Source organism: Salvelinus sp. IW2-2015, linkage group LG8 (assembly GCF_002910315.2).
Source record: "Salvelinus sp. IW2-2015 linkage group LG8, ASM291031v2, whole genome shotgun sequence".
Taxonomy (NCBI): Eukaryota; Metazoa; Chordata; class Actinopteri; order Salmoniformes; family Salmonidae; genus Salvelinus; species Salvelinus sp. IW2-2015.
In genome coordinates, this window is record NC_036848.1 from 28,542,579 (window position 1) to 28,559,509 (window position 16,931).

The window sequence follows — 16,931 nt, forward strand, 5'->3', positions numbered from 1 at the left end:
GAAGGAGAGTTTACAGTCTAACCAGACACCTAGGTATTTGTAGTTGTCCACATATTCTAAGTCAGAGCCGTCCAAAGTAGTGATGTTGGACAGGCGGGCAGGAGCAGGCAGCGATCGGTTGAAGAGCATGCATTTGGTTTTACTTGTATTTAAGAGCAGTTGGAGGCCACGGAAGGAGAGTTGTATGGCATTGAAGCTCGCCTGGAGGGTTGTTAACACAGTGTCAAAAGAAGGGCCAGAAGTATACAGAATAGTGTCGTCTGCGTAGAGTGGATCAGAGAATCACCAGCAGCAAGAGCGACATCATTGATGTAAACAGAGAAGAGAGTCGGTCCAAGAATTGAACCCTGTGGCACCCCCATAGAGACTGCCAGAGGCCCGGACAACAGACCCTCCGATTTGACACACTGAACTCGATCAGAGAAGTAGTTGGTGAACCAGGCGAGGCATCATTAGAGAAAACCAAGGCTGTCGAGTCTGCCAATGAGGATGTGGTGATTGACAGAGTCAAAAGCCTTGGCCAGGTCAATGAATACGGCTGCACAGTATTGTTTCCTATCGATGGCGGTTACGATATCGTTTATGACCTTGAGCGTGGCTGAGGTGCACCCATGACCAGCTCTGAAACCAGATTGCATAGCGGAGAAGGTGTGGTGTGATTCGAAATGGTCGGTAATCTGTTTGTTGACTTGGCTTTCGAAGACTTTAGAAAGGCAGGGTAGGATAGATATAGGTCTGTAGCAGTTAGGGTCCTCATTAACAATTAACACCCTTTTCTTAAAATATATATTTTCTTGTATTATGCCCCAAGCCCACTCTCTCCTGTTTGGAGGACTAGGTGGAAAACATATTGAATGTTAATATATACAGTGCATTCAGAAAGTATTCAGACTTTCCCCTTCCCTTTTTCCACATTTTGTTACGTTACAGGCTTATTCTGAAAATGGATTACATTTTTAAAAATCCTCATTAATCTACACACAATACCCCATAATGAAAAAGTGAAAAGAGATTTTTTGACATTTTTCCACATGTATTATTAATAACAAACAGAACTTATTTACGTAAGTATTCAGACCCTTTGCTATGAGACTCGAAATTGTGCTCAGGTGCATCCTGTTTCCATTGATCATCCTTGAGATGTTTCTACAACTTGGAGTCCCCCTGTGGTAAATTCAATTGATTCGACATGATTTGGAAAGGCACACACCTGTCTATGTGAGGTCCCACAGTTGACAGCGCTTGTCAGAGCAAAAACCAAGCCACGAAGTTGAAGGAATTGTCCGTCGAGCTCCGAGACAGGATTGTGTCGAAGCACCGATCTGGGGAAGGGTACCAAAACATTTCTGCAGCATTGAAGATTCCCAAGAACACAGTGGCCTCCATCATTCTTATATGGAAGGAGTTTGGAACCACCAAGACTCTTCCTAGAGCTGGCTGCCCGACCAAACTGAGCAATCGGGGGAGAAGGGCCTTGGTTAGGGAGGTGACGAAGAACCCGATGGTCACTCTGACAGCGCTCCGATGTACCTTTGTTGAAATGGGAGAACCTGACAGAAGGACAACCATCTCTGCAGCTCTCCACCAATAAAGCTTTTACGCTTGGCGTTTGCCAAAAGGCACCTAAAGACTCTCAGACCATGACAAACAAGATTCTCTGGTCTGATGAAGCCAAGATTGAACTCTTTGACCTGAATACCAAACGTCATGTCTGGAGGGTGAAGCATGGTGGTGGCAGCATCATGCTGTGGGGATGTTTTTCAGGGACTGGGAGACTAATCAGGACCGAGGGAAAGTTGAACTGAGCAAAGTACAGAGATTCTTGATGGAAAACCTGCTCAGGACCTCAGACTGGGGCAAAGGTTCACCTTCCAACAGGACAATGACCCTAAGCACACAGCCAAGACGACGCATGAGTGGCTTCGGGACAAGTCTCTGAATGTCCTTGTGTGGCCCAGCCAGAGCCTGGACTTGAACCCGATCGAACATCTCTGGAGAGACCTGAAAATAACTGTGCAGCGATGCTCCCCGTCCAACCTGACAGAGCTTGAGAGGATCTGCAGAGAAGAATGGGAGAAACTCCCCAAATACAGCTGTGCCAAGCTTGTAGCGTCATACCCACGAAGACTCGGGGCTGTAGTCCCTGCCAAAGGTACTTCGACCAAGTACTGAGTAAAGGGTCTGAATACTTATGTAAATGTGTTATTTCAGACGTTTAAAAAATATATATATTACAAATTAGCAAAAATTTCTAAACCTGTTTTTCTTTGTCATGATGGGGTATTGTCTGTAGATTGATTTTAGAAAAAGGCTGTAACGTAACAAAATGTGGAAAAAGTCATGGGGTCTGAATACTTTCCCAATTGAGATGGTTTGGGATGAGTTAGACTGCAGAGTGAAGGAAAAGCAGCCAGCAAGTGCTCAGCATATGTGGGAATTCCTTCAAGACCGTTGGAAAAGCATTCCATGTGAAGCTAGTTTAGAGAATGCCAAAAGTGTGCAAAGCTATCATCAAGGCAAAGGGTGGCTACTTTGAAGAATCTCAAATGTATAATATATTTTGATTTGTTTAACACTTTTTTGGTTACTACATGATTCCATGTGTGTTCTTTCATAGTTTTGATGTCTTCACTATTATTCTACAATGTAGAAAATAGTAAAAATAAAGAAAAACCCTGGAATGAGTAGGTGTGTCCAAACTTTTGACTGGTACTGTGTGTATATATAGAAAAGGGTATGTGGACACCCCTTCAAAATATTGGATTTGGCTATATCAGCCACACCCGTTGCTGACAGGTTTATAAAATCGAACACACAAACATGCAATCTCCATAGACAAACATTAGCATTAAAAATGCCTTACTGACAAGCTCATTGACTTTCAATCTGCCACCGTCATAGGTGCCACCTTTCCAACAAGTCAGTTCGTCAAATTTCTGCTTTGCTAGAGCTGCCCCGGTCAACTGTAAGTGCTGTTATTGTGAAGTGGAAACGTCTAGGAGCAACAATGGCTCAGCTGCGAAGTGGTAGGCCACACAAGCTCACAGTACACGACCACCGAGCATAAAAATCGTCTGTCCTCGGTTACAACACACTACCGAGTTCCAAACTGCCTCTGGAAACAACTTCAGCACAAGAACTGTTTGTCAGGAGCTTCATGAAATGGGTTTCCATGGCAGAGCAGCCGCACACAAGCCTAAGTTCACCATGCGCAAAGCCAAGCGTCATCTGTAGTGGTGTAAAGCTCGCCGCCATTGGACTCTGGAGCAGTGGAAACGCGTTCTCTGGAGTGATGAATCACGCTTCACCATCTGGCAGTCAGATGGATGAAGCTGGGTTTGGCGGACGCCAGGAGAACGCTACCTGCCTGAATGCATAGTGCCAACGTTTGGTGTTTGGTGCAGGAGGAATAATGGTCTGGGGCTGTTCTTCATAGTTCGGACTAGGCCCCTTAGTTCCATTGAAGTGAAATCTTAACACTACAGCATACAATGGTCCCGTGTGGCTCAGTTGGTAGAGCATGGCGCTTGCAACGCCAGGGTTGTGGGTTCATTCCCCACGGGGGGACCAGGATGAATATGTATGAATATGTATGAACTTTCCAATTTGTAAGTCGCTCTGGATAAGAGCGTCTGCTAAATGACTTAAATGTAAATGTAAATGTACAATGACATTCTAGACGACTCTGTGCTTCCTACTTTGTGGCAACAGTTTGGGGAAGGCCCTTTCCTGTTTTTTTATAGTGGAGATCAAGTTTATAAAGTGCCTGGCTGGGCTGATGAGAAAGTGTATTGCGCAGTCAGATGGAACAGAGTAAATAGGCATTTTAACGTCATAGATTTAGCCGGTGGTAATTTGTGGAATAGACATCAGCTGGAATGCAGTTTTAACCAATCAGCATTCAGGATTAGAACCACCCGTTGTATCGTGTGTGTATGCATGTACAGTTGAAGACGGAAGTTTACATATACCTTGGCAAAATACATTTAAACTCAGTTTTTGACAATTCCTGACATTTAATCCTAGTAAAAATTAGGAGGATCACCACTTTATTTTAAGAACGTGAAATGTCAGAATAGTAGTAGAGAGAATGATTTATTTCAGCTTTTATTTCTTTCGTCACATTCCCAGTAGGTCAGTAGTTTACATACACTCAATTCGTATTTGGTAGCATTGACTTTAAATTGTTTAACTTGGGTCAAACATTTCAGGTAGCCTTCCACAAGCTTCCCACATTGTGTGTTTGTGTGTGTGTGTGTGTGTGTGTGTGTGTGTGTGTGTATGTATATATATATATATATAAATACATACAATACTCTGTTCTTCCAATGCCACCCCTTTACTTTCCCCTCTCTATACTTCCTTCAGGCCATGGGCATCAATGACCTGCTATCATTTGATTTCATGGACGCTCCACCCATGGAGACAATGATCACAGCTATGGAGATGCTCTACACTTTAGGGGCTCTGGATGATGAGGGGTTACTCACTCGCCTTGGACGCAGGGTAAGATGGAGTATGGAACAACAAGCGATCTATTCAATATATTGAAGATGAAAATCAGGCAAGCAATTATATTTGAATTGATGCCGTAGTTAATATAAAAAATTGAAAAACATGTATTCATATTTGGAAGTTCATGGTCAGTGAATTGTCTGAGTTAAAATTGACTTGACCCCAACCACAATATTGTTGTAATGAATTAAATGTTATACACTCTTCCCCATTCCTCTCCCTCTGTCTCTATGTTTGTATCAGATGGCTGAGTTCCCTCTGGAGCCCATGTTGTGTAAGATGCTGATCATGTCCGTCCACCTGGGCTGCAGTGAGGAGATGCTCACCATCGTCTCCATGCTGTCTGTGCAGAACGTCTTCTACAGGCCCAAGGTATGGCAAATCACAGGTCCATAAATACTGTGTAACCATGGCTATATCCAGGCCAGTGTGTTAACTGAAATATTACATAAAAACCATGCACGGAAAAAATAAATAACCTTCTGCAGCTCGACAATGATGGTAGCTATTCAAATTGGAATACATTTCTCTACTGTGTCTGCAAATACTGTTTTGTAATAAAACATTGACGCCAAAGTCATTTTCAATGTTGTTAGCTTTCAAGCTAGTCAGCTAACAAGTTACCTGTAAGTCAGCCTCACATTCTGGTAATTTTGACTGCAAATATTGAATGTTACATTACTTAATTAGATCCATGTCTGTCTCAGATTGGTTTCAAATGTGCACATCTCAGCTTTGTTATACAGCACACATATTAGCTAATAGCTACCGATGCTAGTCCGCTAGGTAGCAGAAGCCAAGCTAGCATCAAAGTAAAATGTTATTCAAATCAATCCCGAGTAGCGCAGCTGTCTAAGGCACTGTATCTCAGTGCAAGAGGCATCACTACAGTCCCTGGTTCGAATCCAGGCTGTATAACACCCGGCCGTGATTTGGAGTCTCATAGGGCGGCGCACAATTGGCCCAGCGTCGGCCGGGTTTGCCCGGGGTAGGCCGTCATTGTAAATAAGAATTTGTTCTTGACTGACTTGCCGAGTTAAATAAAAAATAAAATAAATTTGTATTTGTCACATGCTTCGTAAACAACAGGTGTATACTAACAGTGAAATGCTTACGGGGTCCTTTTCCAACAATGCAGAGATAAAGGTACTATATACATTTGAAGTCAGAAGTTTACATACACCTTAGCCAAATGCATTTAAACTCAGTTTTCACAATTCCTGACATTAAATCCTAGTAAAAATTCCCTGTCTTAGGTCAGTTAGGATCACAAGAATGTGAAATGTCAGAATAATAGTAGAGAGAAAGATTTATTTCAGCTTTTATTTCTTTCATCACATTCCCAGTGGGTCAGAAGTTTACATACACTCAATTAGTATTTGATAGCATTGACTTTAAAATGTTTTAAACTTGGGTCAAACGTTTCGGGTAGCCTTCCACAAGCTTCCCACAATAATTTTGGTGAATTTTGGCCCATTCCTCCTGACAGAGCTGGTGTAACTGAGTCAGGTTTGTAGGCCTCCTTGCTCGCACACTTTCAGTTCTGCCCACCAATTCTCTATAGGATTGAAGTCGGGGCTTTGTGATGACCACTCTAATACCTTGACTTTGTTGTCCTTAAGCCATTTTGCCACAACTTTGGAAGTATGCTTGAGGTCATTGTCCATTTGAAAGACCCATTTGCGACCAAGCTTTAACTTCCAGACTGATGTCTTGAGATGTTACTTCAATAATCCACATAATTTTCCTTTCTCATGCTGCCATCTATTTTGTGAAGGGCACCAGTCCCTCCTGCAGCAAAGCACCCCCACAACATGATGCTGCCACCCCCGTGCTTCACGGTTGGTATGGTGTTCTTCGGCTTGCAAGCCTCCCCCTTTTCCTCCAAACATAACGATGGTCATTATGGCCAAACAGTTCTGTTTTTGTTCATCAGACCAGAGGACATTTATCCAAAAAAGTACAATCTTTGTCCCCATGTGCAGTTGCAAACCGTAGTCTGGCTTTTTATGGCAGTTTTGGAGCAGTGGCTTCTTCCATTGCTGAGTGGCCTTTCAGGTTATGTCGATATAGGACTCGTTTTACTGTGGATATAGATACTGGCTGATTTCTTTAGATTTCCCCATGATGTCAAGCAAAAAGGCACTGAGTTTGAAGGTAGGCCTTGAAATACATCCACAGGTACACCTCCAATTGACTCAAATGATGTCAATTATCCTATCAGAAGCTTCTTAAGCCATGACATAATTTTCTGGAATTTTCCATGCTGTTTAAAGGCACAGTCAACTTAGTGTATGTAAACTTCTGACCAACTGGAATTGTGATACAGTGAATTATAAGTGAAATAATCTGTATGTTAACAACTGTTGGAAATATTACTTGTGTCATGCACAAAGTAGATGTCCTAACCGACTTGCCAAAACTATAGTTTGTTAACAAGAAATGTGTGGAGTGGTTGCAAAACGAGTTTTAATGACTCCAACCTAAGAGTGCAGTCATGGCCAAAAGTTTTGAGAACGACACAAATATTAATTTCCACAAAGTTTGCTGCTTCAGTGTCTTTAGATATGTTTGTCAGATGTTACTTTGGAATACTGAAGTATAATTACAAGCATTTCATAAGTGCCAAAGGATTAACTTCTTACGGCTGCAGGGGCAGTATTGAGTAGCTTGGATGAAAAGGTGCCCAGAGTAAACTGCCTGCTCCTCAGTCCCAGTTGCTAATATATGCATATTATTAGTATTGTATAGAAAACACTCTGAAGTTTCTAAAACTGTTTGAATGATGTCTGTGAGTATAACAGAACTCATATGACAGGCATAAACCTGAGAAAAAAATCCAACCAGGAAGTGGGAAATCTGAGATTTGTAGGTTTTCAACTCATCGCTTATCGAATACACAGTGGGATATGGGTCAGTTTGCACTTCCTATGGCTTCCACTAGATGTCAACAGTCTTTAGAACCATGTCTGATGCTTCTACTGTGAAGTGGGGCCGAAGGAGAGGAGAATGAGTAAGGTCTGCCATGAGCTGACCATGCGCGTTCATGTGAGAGCGAGCTCTGTTCTATCGCATTTCTGAAGACAAAAGAATTCTCCGGTTGGAACATTATTGAAGATTTATGTTAAAAACATCCTAAAGATTGATTCAATACATCGTTTGACATGTTTCTACTGACTGTTACGGAATTTTTTGACATCGTCTGCTTTTAGTGAACGCGCTTCATGACTTTGGATTTGTTTACCAAACGCGCTAACAAAAGTAGCTATTTGGACATAAATGGACATAAACAGGCATAAACCTGAGCAAAACAAAACGTACATTTCTTGTGGGAGTCCTGGGAGTGCATTCCGACAAAGATCAGCAAAGGTAAGTGAAGATTTATAATGCTATTTATGACTTTTGTTGACTCCACAATTTAGCGGGTAACTGTATGGCTTGCTTTTGTGGCTGAACACTGTTCTCAGATTATTGAATATTGTGCTTTTGCCGTAAAGCTTTTTTGAAATCTGACACAGCGTTTGCATTAAGAACAAGTTTATCTTTAATTCTATGTAAAACATGTATCTTTCATCAAAGTTTATGATGAGTATTTCTGTTATTTGATGTAGCTCTCTGAAATTTCTCAGGATATTCTGGAGGCATTTCTGAACATGGCGCCAATGTAAACTGAGGTTTTTGGATATAAATATGAACTTTATCAAACAAAACATATATGTATTGTGTAACATGAAGTCCTATGAGTGTCATCTGATGAAGATCATCAAAGGTTAGTGATTCATTTTATCTCTGTTTCTGCTTTTTGTGACTCCTGTCTTTGGCTGGAAAAATGGCTGTGATTTGGTGGTGACCTAACATAATCGTTTGTGGTGCTTTCGCTGTAAAGCCTTTTTGAAATCGGACACTGGTGGGATTAACAAGAAGTGTATCTTTTTTAAATGGTGTGAAATACTTATGTCCATGCATAAAAGCTATTAATGACTTAAAATCATACAATGTGATTTTCTGGATTTTTGTTTTAGATTCCGTCTCTCACAGTTGAAGTGTACCTATGATAAAAATTACAGACCTCTACACTGCTTTTGTAAGTAGGAAAACTGCAAAATCGCCAGTGTATCAAATACTTGTTCTCCCCACTGTATATACACTGCTCAGAAAAATAAAGGGAACACTAAATAACACATCCTAGATCTGAATGAATGAAATATTCTTATTAAATACTTTTTTCTTTCAATAGTTGAATGTGCTGACAACAAAATCACACAAAAATTATCAATGAAAATCTAATTTATCAACCCATGGAGTCTGGAATTGGGAGTCACACTCTAAATTAAAGTGGAAAACCACACTACTGGCTGATCCAACTTTGATGATATGTCCTTAAAACAAGTCAAAATGAGGCTCAGTAGTGTGTGTGGCCTCCACGTGCCTGTATGACCTCCCTACAACGCCTGGGCATGCTCCTAATGAGGTGGCGGATGGTCTCCTGAGGGATCTCCTCCCAGACCTGGATTAAAGCATCCGCCAACTCCTGGACAGTCTGTGGTGTGGCGTTGGTGGATGGAGCGAGACATGAGTCCCAGATGTGCTCAATTGGATTCAGGTCTGGGGAACGGGCGGGCCAGTCCATAGCATCAATGCCTTCCTTTGCAGGAACTGCTGACACACTCCAGCCACATGAGGTCTAGCATTGTCTTGCATTAGGAGGAGCCCAGGGCCAACCGCACCAGCATATGGTCTCACAGGGGGTCTGAGGATCTCATCTCGGTACTTAATGGCAGTCGGCTACCTCTGGCGAGCACATGGAAGGCTGTGCGGCCCCCAAAGAATGCCACCCCACACCATGACTGACCCACGCCAAACGGTCATGCTGGAGGATGTTGCAGGCAGCAGAACGTTCTCCACGGCGTCTCCAGACTCTGTCACGTCTGTCACATGTGCTCAGTGTGAACCTGCTTTCATCTGTGAAGAGCACAGGGCGCCAGTGGCGAATTTGCCAATCTTGGTGTTCTCTGGCAAATGCCAAATGTCCTGCACGGTGTTGGGCTGTAAGCACAACCCCCATCTGTGGACGTCGGGCCCTCATACCACCCTCATGGAGTCTGTTTCTGACCGTTTGAGCAAACACATGCACATTTGTGGCCTGCTGGAGGTCATTTTGCAGGCTCTGGCAGTGCTCCTCCTTGCACAAAGGCGGAGGTAGCGGTCCTGCTGCTGGGTTGTTGCCCTCCTACGGCCTCCTCCACGTTCTCCTGATGTACTGGCCGTCTCTCTGTTCTCCATGCTCTGGACACTACGCTGACAGACACAGCGAACCTTCTTGCCACAGCTCGCATTGATGTGCCATCCTGGATGAGCTGCACTACCTGAGCCACTTGTGTGGGTTGTAGACTCCGTCTCATGCTACCACTAGAGTGAAAGGACCGCCAGCATTCAAAAGTGACCAAAACATCAGCCAGGAAGCATAGGAACTGAGAAGTGGTCTGTGGTCACCACCTGCAGAACCACTCCTTTATTGGGGGTGTCTTGCTAATTGCCTATAATTTCCACCTGTTGTCTATTCATTTGCACAACAGCATGTGAAATGTATTGTCAATCAGTGGACAGTTTGATTTCACAGAAGTGTGATTGACTTGGAGTTACATTGTTGTTTTTAAGTGTTCCCTTTATTTTTTTGAGCAGTGTGTATATACAGTGGGGAGAACAAGTATTTGATAACACTGCCGATTTTGCAGGTTTTCCTACTTACAAAGCATGTAGAGGTCTGTAATTTTTATCATAGGTACACTTCAACTGTGAGAGACGGATCTAAAACAAAAATCCAGAAATCACATTGTATGATTTTAAGTAATTCATTTGCATTTTATTGCATGACATAAGTATTTGATCACCTACCAACCAGTAAGAATTCCAGCTCTCACAGACCTGTTAGTTTTCTTTAAGAAGCCCTCCTGTCCTCCACTCATTACCTGTATTAACTGCACCTGTTTGAACTCGTTACCTGTATAAGACACCTGTCCACACCATCAATCAAACAGACTCCAACCTCTCCACAATGGCAAGACCAGAGAGCTGTGTAAGGACATCAGGGATAAAATTGTAGACCTGCACAAGGCTGGGATGGGCTACAGGACAATAGGCAAGCAGCTTGGTGAGAAGGCAACAACTGTTGGCGCAATTATTAGAAAATAGAAGAAAATAGAAGAAGTTCAAGATGATGGTCAATCACCCTCGGTCTGGGGCTCCATGCAAGATCTCACCTCGTGGGGCATCAATGATCATGAGGAAGGTGAGGGATCAGCCCAGAACTACACGGCAGGACCTGGTCAATGACCTGAAGAGAGCTGGGACCACAGTCTCAAAGAAACAATTAGTAACACACTACGCCGTCATGGATTAAAATCCTGCAGCGCACACAAGGTCCCCCTGCTCAAGCAGGCGCATGTCCAGGCCCGTCTGAAGTTTGCAATGACCATCTGGATGATCCAGAGGAGGAATAGGAGAAGGTCATGTGGTCTGATGATTCAAAAAGAGCTTTTGGTCTAAACTCCACTCGCCGTGTTTGGAGGAAGAAGAAGGATGAGTACAACCCCAAGAACACATCCCAACCGTGAAGCATGGAGGTGGAAACATCATTCTTTGGGGATGCTTTTCTGCAAAGGGGACGGGACGACTGCACCGTATTGAGGGGAGGATGGATGGGGCCATGTATTGCGAGATCTTAGCCAACAACCTCCTTCCCTCAGTAAGAGCATTGATGATGGGTCATGGCTGGGTCTTCCAGCATGACAACGACCCGAAACACACAGCCAGGGCAACTAAGGAGTGGCTCTGTAAGAAGCATCTCAAGGTCCTGGAGTGGTCTAGCCAGTTCCCAGACCTGAACCCAATAGAAAATCTTTGGAGGGAGCTGAAAGTCCGTATTGCCCAGCGACAGCCCGAACCTGAAGGATCTGGAGAAGGTCTGTATGGAGGATGGGTCAAAATCCCTGCTGCAGTGTGTGCAAACCTGGTCAAGAACTACAGGAAACGTATGATCTCTGTAATTGCAAACAAAGGATTCTGTACCAATATAAAGTTCTGCTTTTCTGATGTATCAAATACTTATGTCATGCAATAAAATGCTAATTAATTACTTAAAAATCATACAATGTGATTTTCGGGATTTTTGTTTTAGATTCCGTCTCTCACAGTTGAAGTGTACCTATGATAAAATTACAGACCTCTACATGCTTTTTAAGTAGGAAAATCTGCAAAATCGGCAGTGTATCAAATACTTGTTCTCCCACTGTATATATATATATAGTGACACAAGGAATATACAAAAAATATAAAATTTGTCTGACAACTGTTGGTTGTCTCTCAATATGTTATTACAACTTGGCGATGTGGGTTTTGTTAGCTTACCAAATTGTAATGTTTTTCACTCTACTGTAAATCGCAGTTAAGGGTTCACCTTGGGCGCAAATGTGAAGGCTTGAGCCATTTGTGCGCATGCACCCTCTGTAGGATTAGAATACCCTTGGGCAGGGGGTGGTTTATGGGTTTACAACAAGAATCAACTGCTATCACAGCTGTCACATTTGTTGATGGTAGTGAATTATGGTTGACTGACTTTCCTAACTTGTCATATGTTGTTTGAAACCTCCAACCATAATGTGACCGTTGTAGCCTAATGTGATTTAATGTTGATCAGTTGGTGGCCAGTCCTTATAGTCATTTTATTCTCTGGTGCCCTAGGACAAGCAGCAGATGGCTGACCAGAAGAAGGCCAAGTTCCACCAGGCCGAAGGAGACCACCTCACTCTGCTGGCTGTCTATAACTCCTGGAAGAACAACAAGTTCTCCAACCCCTGGTGCTTCGAGAACTTCATCCAGGCCCGTTCCTTGCGCAGAGCCCAGGATATCCGCAAACAGATGCTGGGTATCATGGACAGGTAGGACACTCATCATAAGCATATGTAATTAATTCTATATCCGGCAAAGTTCTCAAATGGTAGCTTTACTTGTGAGTCATATTAATCCTGTGACTCAAAGAAGCAATCTCTAGGGCCTAAATTTAACCTTATCTACAGTGCATTCGGAAAGTATTCAGACCCCTTGACTTTTTCCCCCTTTTGTTATGTTACAGCCTTATTCTGAAATGTATTCAATTCGTTTTTTCCCTCATCAATCTACACACAATACCCCATAATGACAAAGCAAAAACATGTTTTTAGAATGTTTAGCAAATGTATTAAAAATAAAGACCTGAAATATCACATTTATATAAGTATTCAGAGCCTTTACTCAGTACTTTGTTGATGCACCTTTGGCAGCGATTACAGCATTGAGTCTTCTTGGGTATGACGCTCTCAAGCTCTGTCAGGTTGGATGGGGAGCGTCGCTTTACACCTATTTTCATGTCTCTCCAAAGATGTTCGATCAGGTTCAAGTCTGGGCTCTTGCTGGGCCACTCAAGGACATTCCGAAACTTGTCCCGAAGCCACTCCTGTGTTGTCTTGGCTGTGTGCGTAGGGTCGTTGTCCTGTTGGAAGGTGAACCTTTGCCCCAATCTGAGGTCCTGAGTGCGCTGGTGCAGGTTTTCATCAAGGATCTCTCTCTGTACTTTACTCCATTCATCTTTCCCTCGATCCTGATTAGTTTCCCTGCCACTGAAAACATTCCCACAACATTATGCTGCCACCACCATGCTTCACCGTAGGGATGGTGCCAGGTTTCCTCCAGATGTGACGCTTGGCATTCAGGCCAAAGAGTTCAATCTTGGTTTCATCAGACCAGAGAATCTTGTTTCTCATGGTCTGAGAGTCCTTTAGGAACATTTTGGCCAACTCCAAGCAGGCTGTCATGTGCCTTTTACCGAGGGGTGGTTACCATCCACTCTACTATAAAGGCCTGATTGGTGGAGTGCTGCAGAGATGGCTGTCCTTCTGGAAGGTTCTCCCATCTCCACAGAGGAACTCTGGAGCTTTGTCAGAGTGACCATCTGGGTTCTTCGTGGTTCCAAACTACTTGATTTTTAAGAATGATGGAGGCCACTGTTCTTGGGGACCTTCAATGCTGCAGAAATGATTTGGTACGCTTCCCCAGATCTGTGCCTCGACACAATCCTGTCTCGGAGCTCTACGGACAATTCCTTTCACCTCACGGCTTGGTTTTTGCTCTGACATGCACTGTCAAACGTGGGACCTTGTATAGACAAGTGTGTGCCTTTCCAAATCATGTCCAGTCAATTGAATTTTACCACAGGTGGACTCCAATCAAGTTGTAGAAACAACAACAAATAAGGTATTTCTCTTTTTTTATTTTTAATACATTTTCAAAAAATTCTAAAAAGCGGTTTTCACTTTGTCATTATGGGGTATTGTGTGTAGATTGATGAGGAAAATAATAATTGTAATACATACAAAAAAAAAAATGCGACATGCGACAAATTCAAAAATTTTACTCATTTACTGTTCATATAAGGAAATCAGTCAATTTAAATTAATTATGCCCTAATCTATGGATTGCACAGGGGTGCAGCCATGGGTGGGCGTGGGAAGGCCCACCCACTGGGGAGCGAGGCTCAGCCAATCAGAATGAGTTTTCACCCACAAAAGTGCTTTATTACAGACAGAAATACTCCTCAGTTTCATCATCCGGGTGGCTGGCCTCAGATGATCCCACAGGTAAAGATGCTTGATGTGGAGGACCTGGGCTGGCGTGGTTATACGTGGTCTGTGGTTGTGAGGCCAGTTGGACGTACTGCACTCCCTAAAAACTTGAGAAATCTGTGCCATTGTGTTTTTGTGACAAAACTGTACATTTTAGTGGCCTTTTTTATATGTAATGATCATGCTGTTTAATCACAGCTGTCAGGTGGATGGATTATCTTGGCAAAGGAGAAATGCTCGTTAACAGTGATCTAAACAAATATGTGCACAACATTTGAGAGAAATTAGCATTTTGTGCATATGGAAAATTTCTAGGATATTTTATTTCAGCTCATGTAAAATGGGAACAACACTTTTTGCATTTATATTTTTGTTCAGTTTACTTCATAGAAAATCTACGGGCCTTACTGTATCAATATGTCAGACATAGGACTCCAATAATTCACCCTTACTTTGACCTGTTCTTTCAGGCATAAACTGGACATGGTGTCTTGTGGAAAGGCCACAGTGCGCATACAGAAGGCCATCTGCAGTGGTTTCTTCCGGAACGCAGCCAAAAAGGATCCCCAGGAGGGCTACCGTACCCTTATTGACCAGCAGGTGGTGTACATCCACCCCTCCAGTTCCCTGTTCAACCGCCAGCCTGAGTGGTGAGTCTATACCCGTGGGGGTTTTAGGCATAGTCTCAAGTTTACATTGACTATCGTCAATTGTTACTCGTAAAAGTTTTTGACATCCTTGCCTCTATGTAGTAGAGTCATTGTATAGATCAAACATTGTTGGAAAGTAAAGAGTACTGTATAAGTTTATAGACTGATACTTTTTAAATATATATGATCAGGCAATAGAGCTCCAGAAAGATTAAAAAACGTGCTCTTCTGTACACTAATTTCCCCCACTCCTTTCATCCCCATATCGCCAGGTTAGTGTACCATGAGTTGGTGCTGACTACTAAGGAGTACATGAGGGAGGTGACCACCATTGACCCACGCTGGCTGGTAGAGTTCTCGCCGGCCTTTTTCAAAGTGGCCGATCCCACGCGTCTCAGCAAACAGAAGAAGATGCAGCGCCTCGAGCCCCTCTACAACCGCTACGAAGAGCCCAACGCTTGGAGAATCTCCCGCGCCTTTCGCAGGAAGTAGAGGTGTATCTCTATACCCTTACGCACAGGCTCACACCACAGCAGGAGAGAGAGGGAGACTGTCATTGACAACTGGTTGAGAAATACCAGTCCATTGTTCCTTTCTGTGTTCCTTCCGAGTCATTTGGCTTCATGGTCAATGTCAGTTAACTTACCTCCCATCGGACAGAAATCAAAAGTGCCCATATATTACCAAAAAGTTTTTTTTGCCCAATGTATAAATTATCTCAAAACAGAACATTACGGATTCCCTCAAAGAAAATGACTATTAGGTGATTAGGAAGGAGACTGGACACTTTAAGTGGGCAGTAATCTAATCAGTCAGTGGAAGTCTGTCTGTTTATGAGGACACAATGCTGAGAGTCCATTTAGTCTAGAGATCTCATGTAATATAGTTTATATCTAGGGAAATAGATCGGACTTTGATTGTGGTCAACAATTACCAGATCTGTGGTTTCATTAAGATGACGGAAATGTAAGCGAACTGAAATGAGTGATATCTAAATGACCATATTCTTCCATATTAAATATTGGATGGTCTCATGTCTGCTGTTTTTGTCTTGTTGCTGTTATAATTAAACTGTCTTGGTCCGCCAATGATAGGAATGGAAAGGATAGTACAGACAGAATTGACCCTTGCAGAACTACAAAAGTAGTCAACTGATTTTCAAAAGTCAACTGATTTTAATTTATGAATGTTAAGGTGTCCCATTACGGCTGTGTGCAGATACAGTGCATTTGGAAAGTATTCAGACCCCTTGACTTTTTCCACATTTCGTTACGTTACAGCCGTATTCTAAAATTGATTAAATCGTTTTTTCCCTCATCTATGCACAATACCACATAATGACAAAGCAGAAACAGGTTTTTAGAAATGTTTTAGAAATAACATTTACATAAGTATTCAAACCCTTTACTCACTACTTTGTTGAAGCACCTTTGGCAGAGATTACAGCCTCGAGTCGTCTTGGGTATGACGCTACAATCTTGGCACACCTGTATTTGGGGAGTTTCTCCCATTCTTCTCTGCAAATCCTCTCAAGCTCTGTCTGGTTGGATGGGGAGCGTCGCTGCACAGCTATTTTCAGGTCTCTCCAGATATGTTCGATTGGGTTCAAGTCTGGGCTCTGGTTGGGCCACTCGAGGATATTGAGACTTGTCCCGAAGCCACTCCTGCGTTGTTTTGACTGTGTGCTTAGGGTCATTGTCCTGTTGGAAGGTAAACCTTTGACCCAGTCTGAGGTACTGAGCACTCTGGAGCAGGTTTCCATCAAGGATCTCGCTGTAATTTGTTCCGTTCATCTTTCACTCGATCCTGACTAGTCTCCCCTGCCACTGAAAAACATTCCCACAGCATGATGCTGCCACCACCATGCTTCACCATAGGGATGGTGCCAGCTTTCCTCCAGACGTGACGTGACGCATGGCATTCAGGCCAAAGAGTTCAATCTTGGTTTCATCAGACCAGAGCATCTTGTTTGTCATGGTCTGAGAGTCCTATAGGTGCCTTTTGGCAAACTCCAATGGGCTGTCATGTACCTTTCACTGAGGAGTGGCTTCCGTCTGGCCTCTCTACCATAAAGGCCTGATTGGTGGAGTGCTGCAGAGATGGTTGTCCT

At 43.1% G+C, this 16,931-nt stretch overlaps 1 protein-coding gene across 2 annotated transcripts in view; it reads left to right on the top strand.

Annotated features, from left to right (window-relative positions):
- The window catches only part of LOC111967680 (ATP-dependent RNA helicase DHX8), a 36,427-nt gene extending 20,575 nt beyond the window's left edge, over positions 1-15,852 (top strand). For both annotated transcript variants that reach the window (XM_023992916.2, XM_070444843.1), the window contains 5 exons: positions 4,369-4,506; positions 4,759-4,887; positions 12,256-12,452; positions 14,642-14,821; positions 15,094-15,852. In XM_023992916.2, the coding sequence (XP_023848684.1) occupies positions 4,369-4,506; positions 4,759-4,887; positions 12,256-12,452; positions 14,642-14,821; positions 15,094-15,313 (864 nt within the window). In that variant the 3' untranslated portion in view covers positions 15,314-15,852. The remainder of the gene's footprint in view (positions 1-4,368; positions 4,507-4,758; positions 4,888-12,255; positions 12,453-14,641; positions 14,822-15,093) is intronic.
- Positions 15,853-16,931: the final 1,079 nt, after the last annotated feature.